Raw genomic sequence first — 19,855 nt, forward strand, 5'->3', positions numbered from 1 at the left:
TTGGAAGACTAGTTCCTGACTGACTTGATAGTGCGATGAGCTTACTTGCTCTAGTTCTATCCTCAGGATTTACTTACCTGAGTACCTAGCACCGAGGATCGATGTAATTTATTTTAAAAAGATGTTGTTGATGCTAGCACACATATAAATAGATGTTCCCCACTGCTTGCTTCTCTTACCCGAATGGGGTTTATGCCTTAGTGAAACTCGGGGTAAAGTGGCAGAGGTATGACCTCAGGAAGAAAGAAAGATTGGGCGGGGAAAACGGGGTTCGAACCCGCGACTTCTGGCGTGACAGACCAGCACTCTAACCAACTGAGCTATTTCCCCCTTTCATAACTACTGTCGATTCAACAGTCACCTACTGGTTACCTTTGTAACTATACCAAAGTAGCTGTACAATAGAATGCCCTTCGCCTTTAGTACTTTTCTTATATATATTATGTTATATACTAAATGTGTCAAAGCAATAGAACTTATTGAAAAAAAAACAAGCCCATCTTTCTCAAAAAGGAAGAGAGGGTGCGCCCCCCAGAGAGAACCCCATTCTTTCAAGAAAGTTCTAATTAATTATGTAGAAAAAGAAATAAGGAAAATAGGAGTAAGCGAGTAGGGTCAACAAGATTCTAAACAAATACCACAAGTGACGGAACTGACGATGATGAAGAGATAAGGGGCGAAGGATATTTTTTCTATTATTCCAATTCTTATTTATTGATTATGTAATTTATTCAGATCCATATTCATTTTCATTTGCAAATACAAACTCTCTTTCATTTTCTTTTTACTTTTGCGCTAAGGATAAGGGAACTGAGAAAAAAAGAGCTGGCTTGGCTGGTACATCAAGCATATGACATATTGCTTGTTCAGTGTGGTACACATATCTATCAATGTCAATCAAGTAAGAAAATGCATTCCCACTGTCTGAGGAAAAGGTGAAGAATTGCAATTTATTGAGCTTGTAAGGCCCGTTGAAGTCCCCGAGAAAGGGTATAAATAGGGCTATAAGTAGGCCGTTTGCTATTGCAATAAGGGTTGCTCGCCTTTCCTTTTGACGGCTTGGCTTCCTATCGCTCCTATGTAGTGGTCGGCCTTAAAAGGAGTCTTCCTACCATACCATCATGCATGCCTATGTTATAGTGCGTTAAGCTTCGCCAGAAGCAAGCAAGATGATGAAGCGAAGCTTCGTAGACAAGGCTCGTTCCATGCTTGACTTACGAGCTCATGTAGTAAGGCCTCACCCTACTTCAATAAGGGCTTATGCACTCCACTGGTAAACGAGCGTTAGAGCTTTTTGAGCGAGCGAGCGAAGCCTTCCTGGAGCTTCCCCCTTCCCACACCCGAGAATTGCATTTCCGCTTTAGCTTCCCCGGTTTAGTTGGTTTGGAGGATTAATTGATTGGATACCCAATCCGCATAATCTTTCAAAGTCACTGCTTCTAAGACGATAGGCGTAAAGGCATGATTAGTTCCACGAATCTCACTGCACTGACCATAGTAAACGCCTTCTCGTTGTACCGAGATGGAGGTAAGATTTGAATGACCAGGTACAGCATCACATTTGACACCTGAGGAAGGTACAACCCAACTATGAGGTACATCAGCGGGTGTTACAATCATACGTAGATGAGTTTTGGATGGTACAACCACTCTATTGTCAACTTCTAATAAACGTGATTGACCCAATTCTGGATCATCTTCTGGAATCATATAACTGTCAAAAGTGAGTGACTGTTCATCGGAACTGTTATAGTCCGAATACTCATAAGGTTGGGTCGACGCCCGCCTCCCCCCAAACTTGACTTGCAAGTTTCCCCGCAAAAAGCTCTCCATGCCTACTCTTATTTATAAAGAGCACTATTCTTCTTTAGTTAGGTAGTTCTCCCCCTCTATGAGACCGTAAGACCCCGGTGGAATCGAAGGCCCGCTTACTAATAGGCAAGAGGGGACCCTTTCTCGCCCAGCCCTACCGAAATCAGTGAAGCTGGAACCGATGAAGACAATGTTCAACACACATGAGACAAAATGAAGGTATGGGACGGCCAGTTCACCACGGAAAGGGATGCTAGTCGGCTTTGGCAAAGTTGTAGGCCCCAATAGATCAGATCTCCAGAGTGATTCCTCACCTATCCTGCCAGGGGCCAAGTCGAAGGCTCGAGTATAGATTCCCTATGCTCATGTGAACGGCCGGCCCGTAGATCTAAAAGGATCCATAAAAAAGACCGGAAAGTATGTTTGTCCACGAAAAAAAACTTGTTCATGAGACCTCGAATTCCCACGTTCTAGCCTGCATTATGCCAGCAGGTCCCACCCCCAATTTCTTGAGTCACCCTTATCTAAAAAAAGGACAGAGTCTATCTAGATCATAGGATCAGTATATTCAGAGGTCAATTCTCTTTCTTTGACCTCCCACCGTTCACGACATCCCTTGCTTCTCGCAAGAACGGCTCCTCGGTGGAGGAGTAGAAGCGCTGGTCCCCTTCGGTCAAGTGCTTGAGCATGCTCTTACCTACCGTAGGACCTCCGTCCCCGAAGCAAAGAAGGAGGAGCAGGAACAACAGGTTGTCCTCTCTTGGCCTAGTAGTTCCGCAACTATTACCGTGGTTGTTGCCAATGGGGATCCCCCATTCCGAAAGGTAACGGGACCAGCCCTTAGGTCCAAAGTTGTATGCCACTGCTGTGGTGCCGATAGATTCACTACTGAAGCCCCGTTATCGGACATTGCAGGCTTAGCATCTATTTTTCGTATATCGCTCCACCACACCGAGAAGAGGTATGTGTACCTCCAGCAATAACAAGAATGGAACCATAGGCTCCTATGCTGGGAGCATTTCGGGGTATAGGTCTAACCACCTCAACTCCCCGTTTCTGGCATGCTATAGTTCTTTTAGTCTCTCGACGACGGGAATGGGAGATGACCGGTAATCCAGATGCTTCGCGAACCACCGGTACATTTCGTTGCACTTAAATCACCCTCGTTAAGAGGCGCACTCCGATACCATTGATGTCCAATAGCTTTGATAGTAATGGCTGGATCTACTAATACCCCGTCCATTGAGTATAACAGAGCAAACGATGGTATAGCAATGAACAAAAGAATGACACTTGGAAATATGGTCCGAATAATTTCGATAGTACTTCCATGAACAATCCTTTGTGGGATTGGATTAGTTTGCTCGTTGAAATGCCATAAAGCGCGAACCAACATCCGTGATACGAAAACCAAAATAAGAATGAGGAAGAAAAAGATATCGTGATGTAAGTCAATGATTCCTTGCATCATAGGTGTTGCTGCGTCTTTAGATCCTAATTGCCATGGTTCCGCAGCATCACAAAGAGCGATTGTGAGGAATCGACATGATAATGAACGAAGAATCATTGGAATTTCCCATCTTTTTCAGCTCTGCTCCCGAAAAGAGAAAGGAAAGGAGACTGATCTTGACGTCGGTGTTGGTTTTTCCAACGAAAAACAAGAACATTCTTTCACGAACTTCCATGACAAAATGCTAGTTGCCTCGTAACGCATACACCGGAGCGTTTGTCCCATCGACGAAGACTACTTACTATACGCGTTTTCTGAAGAGCAACAACAGAAAAACATAGGTGAACCTGGATACCATACTATTAAAGAGAAAGATACAGACTAACAAGAAATCAAGGACCTCGTGAGTACTACTTAGTTGGCCTCATCAATTAGTCATGCCAATGAGATATCAAGCCCTCGATTCCAACGGGGCTACGGACAAGAAAGGTCCTTTTGAGATTCTATTTCCCCTTGGGTCTATCAAGCTAAACAGTTCGTGGGGATATAAGAAGATCACACTTAGACAACTGTCTACACTACCTCTTTAATGATCCGGATTCCATGACGCATAATTCATTTGTCCATATATATTCCTAATTTCATATTCATCAGCATTTTAAATCGAGCAAGGAGAAGTCGTCGTGTTGGTTCTAGGATGGAATGATCTTTTGATCCAAAGATGCCGGTGCTAAAACCTCTTGTGTCTCTTTTAGTAGGACCGCGAAGGCAAGAGCATTGAGGAAGCAAGGATTCTCCCATAACTAATTAATGCAGGAAAAAACAAGATTTCACTGAAAAAAGGTGCCTAACCCCAGGATTTTTTGATACTTTTCTTGAAATTGACTGGATTTGGAAGAAAATGCACTCAACCTAACAAATCCTGATCAATTCAAGTGGTTAGTTTAAGGGGGTACATGGGGCTGACGCCGAAGGAGATAGGAATGAAGTAGGGCGGGCAGCTACCCAGAGATTGGAATGCCCTATTGACAGGGAATGCTGGTACCACCTACGGTGCTTGATAGTCTTCAATCCAGACAGTCTCGAGAGTACCTTGACCCATAGCATAGGGCTTGATGTGGCTTTGGGGTTTCCCAAAAGGTAATAGAATAGGTAGTTCAGGCACTATCATCAATATGTTGCTGCTATTGAATCCGGTTTTGAATCAAGCAGCAAGAGTCCGACCTCAGGGTCCACCATAGAAAGGCATTCCTCAGTCCCAGAATAGCATGCATACGGGAGCCATATTCCAATCATGTGAGCAGACTTCTTCAATAAGAAAACTGTTGTTCGCGTAGGCCCGGATACAGAGGAAAGGGAGGGGAAGGTATAGAAATCTATCAAAAGAGCACCTTAACGGTGATGCCTAGAAGGAGTCCCTCTTATTTCAGTATATAGGACTTCTTATCCGCGGGACCTAACTAACTACCCGATCGATGGAAAATAAGGGCAAGTCAATACCAGATCGCATTCAACAAAGTAAAACGGGATGAATTCAATCACCAAGACCTGCCACTGGCTGATTCCATAAGCACAGAAAGAAGGGTTTACGAATAAAAAAAGCTGCTCATTAGGGTCTCTTTTCATATCCGGCTATGTGAAAACCCACGTACTCTTCTCTGAAACAGCCTACCTACCTTTTGATTTTTCAGATAAGTAAATAAGCGGACCTCCTTTCCGGAGATCAAGTTTCTACTGGACTAACCACGGGTCTTGATCACAAAGTTCTAACGTCAATTCTCTAATGAGAACAGACTCTGTCCACAAGGGCTATCAAGCCAACTATATGGAAGGACCCAGTCCCACATTCCCGCTCGTGTTCCGTTTTCCTTGTGGTTCCCATAGTCGAAGCAGCTTAAAGAAGGTCAGGTTTGGAACTCGTGAGGGATGTTTCGTTGCATGTGGATCTTCCGCGCCTACTTTGTCCTAAATTTGGTCACCCATGCACTTTTCTAGTTAGGACTCGACTGGGTCCTTTGATAATATAGGTAAGTCGGGCTTCTTTTTAAGCAATATCATGACTAGAATCTTGAGAGGATGACTACGTCCTTGAAGTTACAAAGTCCAACAAATGTTGAATCGACGCATGACGAAAACAAGGAAAAAGAAAAGGTGACTTCCTTTGACCAAGGAAATCGAAATGTATGTGCCGGTAGAACAAAGATACCATTAGGTGATAAATTGATGTTGCCTGCATGCACAGATTCAGGAGATGACAATTTTAGCTTCAATATGAGATGCCAATGATGCATTCAAAAAGGAATGAGTGCTGGCCGAGTCGACCAAGAAAATAGGGTAACATAAAAATTATGGATTACTGAGCAAGCTAACTAAATGGAACGGAGTGCAGGAGATTTCTGATTAGCTTCAGCGGAGAGGACCCTTAGATCCGAAGCAGAGTCATCATGGTCCTGTAACATAGAATAGCCTGCAGCAGTACTCCGCGATAATTCCTCCATTTCCTGAACAACATGGAGTTGAGCAGTAGCTTTACACTGACAATCCTTCGCCCAGCGCTCACCACAACCAATCCAGAGAACCTTCGCGCACCGATAAGCCTTCAGTCTATCATAAGAAGAATACTTGAAACTTACACTTAGACACTTGAGTAACTAATCAAATCGTACATCTTGTGGCATGCTCACCAATATTGACGTAAAGTGAGGTGATCAGGGTTGATGCTATGATGCAAAGGGAAGGGGCCACTCAATTCAATTCAATGTCGTAATCCGACCTGGCTTCTCCTGTCCACACTTGGGACAGATTGATACTCGTTTTTTGCTGGATTTGGACTTGCTTAAAAAGAAAGGACTCAGCTTCCGCAAAAGTGATCGATGGAGAAGCTCAAAAGTATCAATCCACCACTAGCTATCATTGAAGTTTGCACTTTTCGAGCTCATCCTTACCTTTGCGCTTTAGCTGCTTGTTCCCACTAACCCATTTCATTTTCTTAGCTGGATCCTTCATAAAGTATCTCTTATCGCTTGTCCAGAGCCTGGATGTCAACCTTAGCCAGAGCTTGTATCTCATCAGTCTCTGAGCCTCAATTGTGAACTGAAGATGATGCGCGGTCAGCGAGGTATGAATTCGAAAACCCGTACTTGGAGCATTATTACACTTGGGATAAAGTAGATGTCAAAACAACTTCTTCTTCAAGTTGGCTATCGTGAGGGATGTCTATGATAATATGCTCACTGCATATGAGTTAGTTCATTCCATGAGGTCGAGGAAAGGTTGAAACCATTTTAGAGCTAGGCGGGGTCTCTCAGATGCAGACTAACCCATTTCGACGTGAAGCATCGCATCGGCTTGTGATCCTAAATCTAGTGATTGATTATTGACTTGTCAAGGGAAGGTTGGTGTCTTAATGTGGAGGAATTCCGTACCTAAGATAAGAAGTTTCATTTCATGCCTATCGTAGTCCCTATTTTATTGGGCATAGCCCCCCTTACCTACTCCCGAGAGTAGATAATCAACATTTATGTCGTTCTTAATAAGAAAGAGATGCTTGGGTAGCAAAGTTGCCTACCATTAGGTATTGTTTGAGCCCGTAACTTCCATTAGGAGAGGCATCCTCGCTCAGTTTCAACTGGTGGTTACTTAAGTTTATTTTCTCTGCCGGATTGCGTTTCAAATTCAGACTTGTCTTTGTTAAACAACACTTTCGGGTTGCCTAGACCAGAGAATTCAAGAAATAGAGACGCGCATTGCCTAATTGGTAGTTTATTTCCCACCATAGCTTTACTCAAGTGGAAATCCTTTGAATCGAACAAAAAGTTCATAACCGCTAGGCTGCATCGTCCCCTTCAACCAGAATCATCTAGATTACAGATTTCATAACTGCATTTTGCAAAAAGAGAGTGCCTCCCATTCTCTGGAGTAACGATAATAATAACACTCCACGTCGCCTTCAGGCTTGGATCCATGCCTTGCATCTTCTTCTTTCTCAGAAAAGAACTCAGATCGTTCAGATTCTTTGCCAGGAGAGTCCCCGGCTTTCAAGCCCTACTCTGGGAGTTGCTTTATCCATCATTGCTATTGGCATCTTGGCGTTAAACAATTCGTTTATATAAACACTTTTGACATAGCAGAATCCTTCTCAGGTTGATTTGTGTGCCACTCGTCATCACAAAGTGAAACGTCCGGTCTAGCCCTTAGCTGAGGGATCTTCACTCCTGTCCTGCCATCCATATCCGTGCCCACCGAACCATGGGAAAGAAAGTTTGTCAGAAATTACTTGTACTTGAGGGCAATGATAAAGTGAAGAAAATTATAGAAACAATGAAATGAAGCTATGGCTCGAACTATTGGAGAAGCCACCATAGAATATATCCTTGAGCTTCTCAAGCACTTCTTCTTCCAATTACTTTGTGACAATTTCAAGGAAAAGTGAATGATTTCAATCAAGAAAAGAATCATATGCTCGATCCGTCGTAACAAGAGGGATAAGAAAGTCTCAACTCCAACCGCGGGAGCATTTACTATTTGGAAGTGTGCGAACGTAGCTGGTGGATCGGGGAAACAGGAAATCCTTGTGGTAATGCCGTGGGAATAGGAGTTGTTAGAGCGAGGTATTGCAATGAAACAAATTGTTCAATAGATTTCTTCATTGCTAAGGGTAAATGGCATTTTCATGGTCAAAATTCCAGAGAGGAGTTCCGAGCTTCAAGGATGCCGGATCGCACCATTCATAAGAGAAACTCTTGGGTGCCCGATGAGGCATAAAACAGATAACCAGACTGTGCCCTGGGCAAGGAAATAACCATGGCAAGCCACGAAAGGAATGAATAAGCTCCCTCGGGCTCTCCCTTCGGAGTTTCACGCCAGTGGAACTCACAAAAGTAGCACAGCTAATGAATCAATGAATCAGTGGGCAAATCATTGTGTCCATACATTTGATGTGCCTTTTGAAAGTCGCATTTTTTTTAACAATCGGAAATGGGAATATTCCATTCCATGGCATAGTTATCAATGTTAGTAAACGGAGTGCGTTATCAACTCAATAATAAATCTCCCCTACACCGTAACCGGATTACATTCATTCAAGTTGGCAATCCCCTGATCTTTGCTTCCGGTGTGTGATCCGAATTGACATATAATGACCGTAGTTAGCAGGCAATGGCCAAGGTCAGTGCATCTCGAACTAGTGGGTCACTATATCTAAACTATCTAATACAACTATGGAATGCGCTTTGAATTGCACTTCTGCTCGTAACCACTACGAACCGGAAAGGAAGGAAGCAGCTTTAGAGGAGGGATGCCGTCAAACAAAGGATTTTTTATATGCTAAAGATACCGGTTCAATATGTCATTTCCGAAACCGAGGACCACACCGCTGGGAGGAAAACTCAAGCACCAAAGACAAAGGTATCGCTCGTAAAAGTGATTTTCATTGTAGTACTCGCTCTAGCATTAGGTTCAATGCAGCATGTAAATACCTCTAGCCCTAGGGAAGGGGGTGTGCTATTCCCAATGGTGGAATTGTTTCTTGACTGCTTTGTCGAGGAGACCGCTCGCTACCCGATCCCCCTAAGCTAATGTAGTTCCAAGGTTGCCTACTAGATACCATTTACGGCTATATCCGTGTAGGAAGCCGAGGAAAGAGATAATTGATAGTTGCCAAAACCACGTAAAAGAAATGAGATTGAACATATTTCAATTCAACAAATTCTGATTGTTTCATTATCAAATGCAAGGGATGTGGGACCAGGTTCTATTATTGGAGTTAAGCGGTGTAGGAGCCGTGCCGTTCCTGTGTATTAGCTCGTTGTTAGCAGCCCCGAAGGGCGTAAAGGGGGTAAAAGATTTCTCGGAAGCAGCTCTTCGCCTGTGGGAACTTGCACTTTTCTTCTGTTTTAAGATGCAATCTATGCTGAAACAGCCGAATAAAAACCAAAATGTAAAGAGGTGGATCAGTTGATCCTTTTCTCGATTGAATGCGCTTTCTATCTATCTATACCGGTACCAGGAAAAGCAGAATAAGCAGTTGAGCACCAAGAAATTCCTGTTTCAAGTAAGTACGAAGGGGCAAGAGAGACTGTCATAATATTACTATGGGAGACGGATCCTGTTAAGTCAGTACGAATGTGGTACGAAAAACCCTCTTCCATTCTTTCCGGCTGGGCAACATGACTGATGGGAATGTTCGTTACTGCTTCGGCGTCCATGTCATACATATGTTCTCTGACCACCTCCATATTCCACCGCCTGGTTGCAGCATGGATAAGATCCGACACAAACATAGGTGGATCATTGGACCGCGGGCACAACAGCGTCATAACATCTTGTTTCTCAAGAGTACGTAGCAATCGGTCCTTCTTGGAGTTCAACAAAATGAACAGTAGCTAAATTGGAACTAAGGTGACCGATCATCCACCGGTGGGTAGAAATATGAATGTTGACTAGGGTCCCCTGTGCTCATTTGATTCTGAGTCGGCAGCATATCAAGCTCCTAGCCCCGCCTTAACAACCCTCATAGTGTTATGTCCCCCGATCGATAGCTTAATACATTTCAGTATTGTAACATCCCAAATTTTCAATTTGGAATGTTATACATTAGATCATCAATGCATATCATATTTTATTTGCTTTTGGTTTTGATCCTAGAAATTCTACGCAACTCAAGGACCCACGGAGAGAGTTGGGGATTTCGTTATTTTCATATTTGAGTTTTCTTAAATTTTGACAATAGGATCATTTGATTTTATTTATTTTATCATCAATTATTTCTATTACAAAAATATGAGAGAGGGAATAAAATGACTTTCTCAAAATAAAGAAATATTGAGGATTTAATAATAAAATTAAATAAGATTTTATTTCGGAGTTTTTCGTTATTTTATTTGAATTTAGGAAAAATATGCGTTCCCAAAATTGCAATTAGGCCCCAAATAAATGTTCACTTTGTCGGGCTTGATTTTAGAAGTCCGGGAAAATTTATTTCGGGATTTTTGGAGTCCATTTAGTATTTCTTTTTATTTCTTTTCTGAGCGAAATTATTTAGAAAAAACGCGAACCGCCTTACGGGCCAATGCCCGAGCGGGACTCTGCCCGGGGGCAGCCTTTAAGTAGCGCCGCCCCGAGCCACCCCCAGCCCACCAGCCGCCCGCGCCAGCCCAGCCCGCCACCGCCGCCAAACCCTAGCCCGCGCCGCCTCGAGCCCCACGCCAGACGCCGCCGCCCGCCGGAGCCGCCGCCCGCCACCTCACCGACCCGCCGCCCGAGGTCCCTCGACTTCCCCACCGCCGGTTTTCTCGAAAAAAACCGTTCGGTTTTTCTGTCGGTTTTTCGCCGGTTTTTTTAGTTTCCGTTTTTTTATTAGATCGGTTTTTTTTTCAGTTCGGTTGAATAGCGAGCGTTCGCTCGTTCGTTCATTTTAACGAACGTGTTCGTCGTTTAGATCCAGTTAACGAACGTTCGTTCGTCACGCTGTTCGTCGTTTTTTCTTTTTCTCGGATTTAATCCGCGATTTTTCTGATCACGATTTCTGATCCGATTTTCGTTCTAGTATAACTTTTCGCTCGTTTATCGGAATCAGGCGATTCAAGCGCCTGGAGTTTCGTCTCGAAACCCTCTTTCCGAATAACCAACTTGAACAAGTTTTTGCTTCTGTAAAAATTGACTTAGATCCAGATTAGTAAAACAAAGTTGTTTTCTTTTGCTGTTTGACTTTTGTATCTTCGTTCGATTTGTTTCTTTTTGCAAACCGGAGTTCTTAAGTTGAACTTTCTGGTTAGATCTTTTATTTGAGTTTTACCTGTGCATTAGATGAGTACTTATTGTATGCTTGTTTGTTTGTCTGTGATAGAATACCCGGAGTGCGCCGCCTGTTATTTCGAGTCTCTAGGTTTCGCGGATCATCAGCAAGGCAAGTAACACTTTGATCATTCTTTTCTCATACCCAGTTTTTATGCATTAGATCAATCCTCAAACATTGCATGATTAGGATCTAATTAATTTGTGGATTTTGGGAAGTAGTTGAGGTAGTACCTATTACCTGTTTTATTTTCAAACCTTTGGGAGTTACTTCTACGTTTGCTTATTATGCCATGCTATGCTAGTAGACGTGCATTGGGTGAGTGTATCCATGACAGATGTGAGATTGTTAATTGATGGTTTACTTAAGGTGGCAACTTAAACACACATCTGGGTGGATTGAGGTACCTGGTTTCCAGGATTTGCCTATTTTTCTTCGGACCGCCACCCAGGCTCAAAGGGATCATAAGACTATTCATGCTAGAAACTTTCGTGTGCAGCCACATGCTACTATGGGCTCTAGCATAGTTGACTAAGTCGTGCGAACTCTTACAGTGGTAGACTAGCTGATGTAGGGGTTGTAGGTTGGTACGGTCTACCCGTTACGTAAGGTGCAAGGGCTTCTGAACAACTATGTCTCGGTCATCCGTTTCTCTAACACCATGTAGTGCGAGAAATCAAACGGAGGAGATCGAGTCATGTGGGGAAAAGTGCGCAAACCTCTCCAGAGTGTAACAAACTAATCATGGTTAGCCGTGTCCCCGGTTATGGACATCTTGAGTATCTAGTACTTGGATATCGTGTGAATCTCATCATGTTACTTCTAATTAATATTGATGGGATGTTAATGAGTACTTTTAATTGGGATTGAGAATGCTGTCAACCATTCTCAATGTTTAACAACCACCATGATAGTTAAATAAATTTATTCCTTTGCAGTAGGGAAAAATTGGCTTTACGCAAAACTGTAACCATAGAGCTTTCCATCAGCCAAATATGCATGTAGTATAGCTTACTCTTTCATTACTCTCTATGTGTTACATTGCCAGCATATTCCATGTGCTGACCCGCTTTCGGGCTGCAACGTTTCATGTTGCAGACTTTTCAGACGACGAGTAAGGTGCCTTTAGGTCGTGGTTCTATACTCAGTGATGCCGTTGGAGTTGATGGTCTCACTTATCTTCCAAGCCTTCCGCTGTTATTGTTATTAGATGGCCTTAAGCCATATTTATTGTAATAAGCTCTCTTTGGAGACATTCGATGTAATAAGTGTGTGATTGCTACTCTGTTATAAATCCTTCAAGTACTGTGTGGTGTCAGCATTACTGATATAGGGATGACACCTGAGCACAGAGATCAGACTATTTGAGGTCTGGTCGCTACAAAGATGGTATCAGAGCACACGCTGACTGTAGGACACGACCACTAAGCAAAAGCCCTAGAATGCTACTCTCTTCTCATTTTCCGACTCCTCATCTTTTCTATTCTTTAGGATGGCGGATGCAAGGAACAAGTTCATGCAACCGGATGAAGATACATCCTTTGGACGACACCTGAAGGAAGTCACCAATTACTTGAAGATCAGAGTACCAAGCTTCACTTGAACCTGCAATGCCACTTTACCTGAAGAGGAGCGCTGGATGATTCAAGTTCAAATTCCAGGAAGAACGTTCATGCCAGTCACTAAGCCTATAGAGTTTTCTTTTGATGCACCAACCTGGAACCTAGGAAAGACCATGGCAGCTCACATTACCATGGGACGCATTGGAGAAGTTTATCACCAGGAACTTAAGGATACCACCTACCAGATTTGTGGGTGCCGAGATGAGCAATGGGAGATGATTAGCACCAGGAAAGACAGATCAATTGCAGCTTTTATCCAGGAGTTAAACCAGCACATTCGACGCCAGGAAACCAAATGTGCGCAGGGATGATGGATCTGAAGAAAGCCATGACCAAGATCACGGAACTGGAGGAAGAACTTAAGTCTACACGCGATGGATATGAGGAGGAAATATCAATGCTAGTCGAGAAGAATGATGATCTGAAGAAGAAGTTAAGAGTGTTCATGGGATTTCCAGCAACTGGAGAAGACGAAGAATGCACTTGTCCCGAGAACTACATCATCATTGACGACACCGACTCGGACCCAGATGATAGTGATGATGCTTACGCTGATGAAGCTGGAGCAGATATCATGGAGTCTTCAACGGAGCAGTTTTTCTAGTCGACTACCATAACTGTAGTAGTGTTCCACCATGTATCTAGTATAGTCCACACACTTTTTGCGATAGTTCTAGACCGATTGTAGGCCCTTGTTTGATTGAATGAAGTGATTCTGTGTGCATTTGCCTCATGTGCATTTGGGTAGTGTTTTCCCCTTAGACCTCATTCTATTCCATATTCTCTTCTTTTCTAAACCCTCAGATGCCTCCGAGACGTGACAATGGATTTCCACCGGAGCTCACCCAGTTGATCCAGCAGCAGAATGCATTGATGTAGATACTAGTCCAGAATCAGAATTAGGGGAACAACAACAACAACAACAATCCACCACCGCCACCACCTATTGATCATTTAACCCGTTTTCTTAGGCTGAATCCGCCGGTGTTCTCCAATAGCACCGAGCCGATAGTAGCAGATGATTCTCCGCAAGACAGGGAGGGAGTTGAGCACTGCAGGTTGCACAGATGCGGAGAAGGTGTGATTTGCCGCACACCAGCTTGATGGACCCGCAGCAGCATGGTGGGAGAATTTTACAGCCACTTATCCTGTAGACACTGTCACATGGGATCAGTTTCAGCAGGCGTTCCGTACTGCCCATGTTTCAGCAGGAGCTATGGCCATGAAGAAGCGTGAGTTTCGCAACTTGCGGCAAGGAGGACGAACAGTTGGCCAATATGTGGATGACTTTAGTAAACTAGCACGTTATGCCCCAGACGACGTTGCTATGGATGCAGCTAAGCAGGAGAACTTTCTGGAAGGGCTGAATGATGAGCTAAGCATGCAGTTGATGGTAGCAAATTTCAACAACTACCAGGAGTTGGTAGATCGTGCTCTTATGATTGAAGGGAAGCAGCAGCAGATTGAAAACCGCAAGCAGAAGTATGGACAGGGGAAGTACAACTCTGGAGCCCAACAGAAGCCCCGTCTTACCCCTAAACCGGGAGGGCAATTTCAGCATACTCATGGAGGAGGTAGCTCGCACAATCATAATGGCACAAAGAATGGAAACAGGAATGGAGGAAACAATGGACAAAATCGCACCAACCCGTCAACACCATCCAAGGTAGACCTGAGCCATATCACTTGTTTTAAGTGCCGTAAGACTAGGCATTATGCAAATGAATGTCCAGAAGCCCAGAATGGTAACGGCAATGGAAGCTCAGGAAAGAAGCCGAACCCTTTCAACAGGGGACAGGTGAACCACGTTACCATGGAGGAGGTTGAAGCTCAGCCAGACGCAGTAATAGGTAAGTTTTTGGTTAAGGCATTTACTGCAGTTGTTCTTTTTGATACTGGTGCATCACATTCTTACATATCAAGGGGATTTGTGGATAAGTATAAATTACCAACCCAAGCCCTTAGGTCACCCATGCTAGTAATCTCACCCGGAGCAGAATACATGGCTAGTATATTGTGTGATCGATTACCATTAAGAATTGGACACTATGTTTTCCCCTCAGACCTAATAGTTCTGGAATTGCAAGGATTGGATGTGATATTAGGCATGGATTGGTTATCGAAGTATGGAGGGAACATAGATTGCGCCAGTAAGTCGATTTTGCTTACCACCCCAGAAGGAAGGAGAATCAAGTATGTATCATGGCATGAGCCGAGGAGGGCACATGTAAATTCCTTATCAGGAGTTGTGTAGGAGGAAGTACCAGTGGTAAGGGATTTCTCGGATGTGTTTCCGGAAGAGTTGCCAGGCATGCCACCGGACATAGACATTGAGTTTCTGATTGAACTACTGCCAGGCACTGGGCCAATATCTAAGAGATCGTATAGGATGCCAGCCCAAGATTTGGAGGAAATTAAGAAACAGATTAAGGAGTTGCTGGACAAAGGTTTTATCCGCCCAAGTTCTTCACCTTGGGGATCGCCAGTACTTCTAGTGGAGAAGAAGGATGGATCATTAAGAATGGTTGTTGATTATCGAGGATTGAATGAAGTGACCATTAAGAACAAATACCCGTTGCCGATGATCAATGATCTATTTGACCGCTTGCAAGGAGCAAAGGTGTTTTCCAAGATTGATTTGCGATCAGGATATCATCAGTTGAAGATTCGAGAGCAGGATATACCTAAGACGGCTTTTACCACCAGGTACGGGCTGTATGAGTATACCGTTATGTCATTTGGTCTGACCAACGTCCCGGCCTATTTTATGAACATGATGAGCAATGTGTTTATGGAGTTTTTGGATAAGTTCGTCGTGGTATTCATTGATGATATTTTCGTCTACTCAAAGAATGAAGAAGAACATAAGGAGCACTTGCGTTTGGTACTCGAGAAGCTCAGAGAACATCAGTTGTATGCCAAGTTCAGCAAGTGTGAGTTTTGGTTGAAGGAAGTTGGATTTCTCGGACATGTTATATCCGGAGAAGGTATAGCAGTAGACCCCACTAAAGTTGCCACTGTGACAAACTGGGAGGCACCAACAATAGTTGGAGAGATCCGGAGTTTCCTTGGACTCGCAGGATACTACCGGAGATTCATTGAGAATTCCTCGAGGATTGTGAAGCCTATGACAGAGTTGTTGAAGAAGGATACCAAATTCATATGGACTGAGGAGTGTGAGGCTAGTTTCCAGGAGTTGAAGAAACGTTTGGTTACCTCACCAGTGTTAATTCTGCCAGATCAGACCAAGGATTATGAGGTGTATTGCGACGCTTCACGTCGAGGACTTGGAGCAGTGCTCATGCAGGAGGGAAGAGTTGTTTCGTACGCTTCACGACAACTGAAACCTCATGAATTGAATTATGCCACACATGATTTGGAGTTAGCAGCCGTAGTGCATGCATTGAAGACGTGGAGACATTTTCTTATCGGAAATCACTGTGAGATGTACACAGATCACAAGAGTTTGAAGTACATCTTCACGCAAAAGGAGTTGAATCTCAAGCAGAGGAGATGGTTGGAGCTTATTAAAGATTAGAATATGAGATTGCATTATCACCCCGGGAAGGCTAACGTTGTAGCAGACGCGTTGAGCCGTAAGAGCCATGTCAACACCCTAATGACCGGAGGTTTACCAAAAGAATTAGCCGAGGAATTCTGGGAGCTATGTTTGGAAATAGTTCCGAGAGGCTATGTAGCACCATTGGAAATTCAGTCTACCTTGACGGATAAAATCAGAGAAGCTCAAAGGACAGTTAAGGAAGTTGCTTCTATTAGGGAGAAGATGAGCAAGGGAAAAGCTAAGGGATTTCGTGAGGATGAACACAATACCCTATGGTTTGAAGACCGTGTATATGTGCCCAATGACCCGGAGATCAGGAAGTTGATTCTGCAAGAAGCACATGATTCACCATATTCGATTCACCCAGGAAATACCAAGATGTATTTGGATTTGAAGGATACATTCTAGTGGACCGGAATGAAGAAAGACATTGCGGAGTACGTAGCAGTTTGCGATGTATGTCAAAGAGTAAAAGCAGAGCATCAAAAGCCAGCAAGATTGCTACAGCCATTGCCGATACCCGAATGGAAGTGGGATAAGTTAGGCATGGATTTTATCACGGGATTACCAAGGACTCGTTCCGGCTATGACTCAATTTGGGTTGTAGTTGATCAGTTGACGAAGGTAGCACATTTCATCCCAGTAAAGACCACTTACACCAGTGCTAAGTTGGCCAAGATATACATGACCAGGATCGTCTGTTTGCATGGAGTTCCGAGGAGTATCGTATCATATAGAGGAACCCAGTTTACCTCAAAGTTCTGGAAGCAGTTGCACGAGACTTTGGGTAACAGGCTAGAGTTCAGTACAACTTTTCATCCACAGACAGATGGACAGACCAAGAGAGTCAATCAGATTTTGGAGGATATGCTGAGAGCTTGTGCGCTAGATTATGGATCAAGTGGGGATGACAATTTGCCATATGCAGAGTTTTCTTACAACAACAGCTATCAAATCAGTTTGAAAATGGCCCCTTTCAAAGCCTTGTACGGAAGGAGGTGTAGGACACCGTTGTCGTGGGACAAGGTTGGAGACCGCCAGTTGTTTGGATCTGATTTGATTAAGGAGTCTGAACATAAGGTGAAGTTAATTCGCGGTAGGCTCAAGGTAGCTCAGTCCAGGCAGAAGAGCTATGCGGATTCAAAATGCAAGGGGACAAAATATGAAATCGGAGACAGAGTTTATCTTCGAGTATCCCCGCTTCGAGGAGTTAAGCGATTTGGAGTTAAAGGAAAGTTAGCGCCCTAATTTGTAGGACCATATCGTGTTTTGGAACGTATGGGAGAAGTTGCTACAAGTTGGAATTACCCGAGGGATTGTCAGGTGTTCACGATGTGTTCCATGTTTCTCAGTTGAAGAAGTGCCACACAGAGATGGCTGACATGCCGTTGAGAGACACAGTGCCATTGGAAGCAATTCAGTTGGATAACAATTTGACCTATGAGGAGAAACTAGTTAAGATTCTCGAGTTTGCCAGCAGAGTCACCCGCAGCAAGGTTATCAAGTTCTGTAAGGTTCAGTGGAGCCACCACTCGGAGGACGAAGCCACTTGGGAACGAGAGGAAGATTTTCTCAAGGACCACCCTCACCTATTTTCTAGCCAACCCGAATCTCGAGGGCGAGATTCTTCTTAAGGGGGGTAGGTTTGTAACATCCCAAAATTTCAATTTAGAATGTTATACATTAGATCATGAATGCATATCATATTTTATTTGCTTTTGGTTTTGATCCTAGAAATTCTACGCAACTCAAGGACCCACGGAGAGAGTTGGGGATTTCGTTATTTTCATATTTGAGTTTTCTCAAATTTTGGGAATAGGATCATTTGATTTTATTTATTTTATCATCAATTATTTCTATTACAAAAATATGAGAGAGGGAATAAAATGACTTTCCCAAAATAAAGAAATATTGAGGATTTAATAATAAAGTCAAATAAGATTTTATTTCAGAGTTTTTCGTTATTTTATTTGAATTTAGGAAAAATACGCGTTTTTCAAAATTGCACTTAGGCCCCAAATAAATGTTCAGTTTGTCGGGCTTGATTTTAGAAGTCCGGAAAAATTTATTTTGGGATTTTTGAAGTCCGTTTAGTATTTCTTTTTATTTCTTTTCTGAGCGAAATTATTTAAAAAAACGCGAACCGCCTTACGGGCCGTGCCCGAGCGGGACTCCGCCCGGGGGCAGCCTTTAAATAGCGCCGCCCCGAGCCGCCCCCAGCCCACCAGCCGCCCGCGCCAGCCCAGCCCGCCGCCGCTGCCAAACCCTAGCCCGCGCCGCCTCGAGCCCCGCGCTAGTCGTCGCCGCCGCCGCCGCCAGCCGCGCCAGTCGCCGCCAGCCGCCGCCGCCTGCCGGAGCCGCCACCCGCCGCCTCGCCGACCCGCCGCCCGAGGTGCCTCAATTTCCGCGCCGCCGGTTTTCTCGAAAAAAAACCGCTCGGTTTTTCCGTCGGTTTTTCGCCGTTTTTTTAGTTTTCATTTTTTTATTAGATCATTTTTTTCGATTCGGTTGAATAACGAGTGTTCGCTCGTGCATTCATTTTAACGAACGTGTTCGTCGTTTAGATCCAGTTAACGAACGTTCGTTCGTTACGTTGTTCGTCGTTTTTTTTTCTTTTTCTCGGATTTAATCCGCGATTTTTCTGATCGCGTGTTCTGATCTGATTTTTGTTCTAGTATAACTTTTCGCTCGTTTATCGGAATCAGGCGATTCAAGCGCCTGGAGTTTCGTCTCGAAACCCTTTTTCTGAATAACCAACTTGAACAAGTTTTTGCTTATGTAAAAATTGACTTAGATCCAGATTAGTAAAACGAAGTTGTTTTCTTTCGCCGTTTGACTTTTGTATCTTCGTTCGATTTGTTTCTTTTTGCAAACCGGAGTTCTTAAGTTGAACTTTCTGGTTAGATCTTTTATTTGAGTTTTACCTGTGCATTAGATGAGTACTTATTGTATGCTTGTTTGTTTGTCTGCGATAGAATACCCGGAGTGCGCCGCCTGTTATTTCGAGTCTCTAGGTTTCACGGATCATCAGCAAGGCAAGTAACACTTTGATCATTTTTTTCTCATACGCAGTTTTTATGCATTAGATCAATCCGCAAACATTGCATGATTAGGATCTAATTAATTTGTGGATTTTGGGAAGTAGTTGAGGTAGTACCTATTACCTGTTTTATTTTCCAACCTTTGGGAGTTACTTCTACGTTTGCTTATTATGCCATGCTATGCTAGTAGACGTGGATTGGGTGAGTGTATCCATGACAGATGTGAGATTGTTAATTAATGGTTTACTTAAGGTGGCAACTTAAACACACATCTGGGTGGATTGAGGTACCTGGTTTCCAGGATTTGCCTGTTTTTCTTCGGACCGCCACCCAGGCTCAAAGGGATCATAAGATTATTCATGCTAGAAACTTCCGTGTGCAGCCACATGCTACTATGGGCTCTAGCATAGTTGACTAAGTCGTGCGAACTCTTACAGTGGTAGAATAGTTGATGTAGGGGTTGTAGGTTGGTACGGTCTACCCGTTACGTAAGGTGCAAGCGCTTCTGAAAGACTATGTCTTGGTCATCCGTTTCTCTAACACCATGTAGTGCGAGAAATCAAACGGAGGAGA

The 19,855-nt window shown here is 43.6% G+C and overlaps 1 protein-coding gene and 1 non-coding gene across 2 annotated transcripts; both read right to left on the reverse strand.

Moving 5' to 3' along the window:
• Positions 1-256: 256 nt before the first annotated feature.
• Positions 257-330, reverse strand: TRNAD-GUC (transfer RNA aspartic acid (anticodon GUC)). Its single transcript has one exon. It is a non-coding gene; the product is annotated as a tRNA-Asp (tRNA).
• A 1,029-nt stretch (positions 331-1,359) lies between these two features.
• LOC123071716 (cytochrome c oxidase subunit 2-like) lies at positions 1,360-3,463 on the reverse strand. Its single transcript, XM_044495303.1, has 2 exons — positions 2,992-3,463; positions 1,360-1,769 (listed from the first exon to the last, which is right to left on the reverse strand). Exons 1-2 carry the CDS (start codon positions 3,377-3,379, stop codon positions 1,375-1,377), a joined length of 783 nt encoding a protein of 260 aa, XP_044351238.1. The 5' UTR covers positions 3,380-3,463; the 3' UTR covers positions 1,360-1,374.
• Between the last annotated feature and the right edge of the window lie 16,392 nt (positions 3,464-19,855).

This window comes from Triticum aestivum, chromosome 3B (assembly GCF_018294505.1).
Source record: "Triticum aestivum cultivar Chinese Spring chromosome 3B, IWGSC CS RefSeq v2.1, whole genome shotgun sequence".
NCBI classification, from domain to species: Eukaryota; Viridiplantae; Streptophyta; class Magnoliopsida; order Poales; family Poaceae; genus Triticum; species Triticum aestivum.

Excerpts from the sequence above, each read along its gene's own strand:
- LOC123071716 (XM_044495303.1), bottom strand. The coding sequence starts at position 3,379 with ATGATTCTTCGTTCATTATCATGTCGATTCCTCACAATCGCTCTTTGT. Across the intron at positions 1,770-2,991 it reads TGGACATCAATGGTATCGGA|CTTATGAGTATTCGGACTAT; the intron begins GTGCGCCTCTTA and ends CGTCGACCCAAC.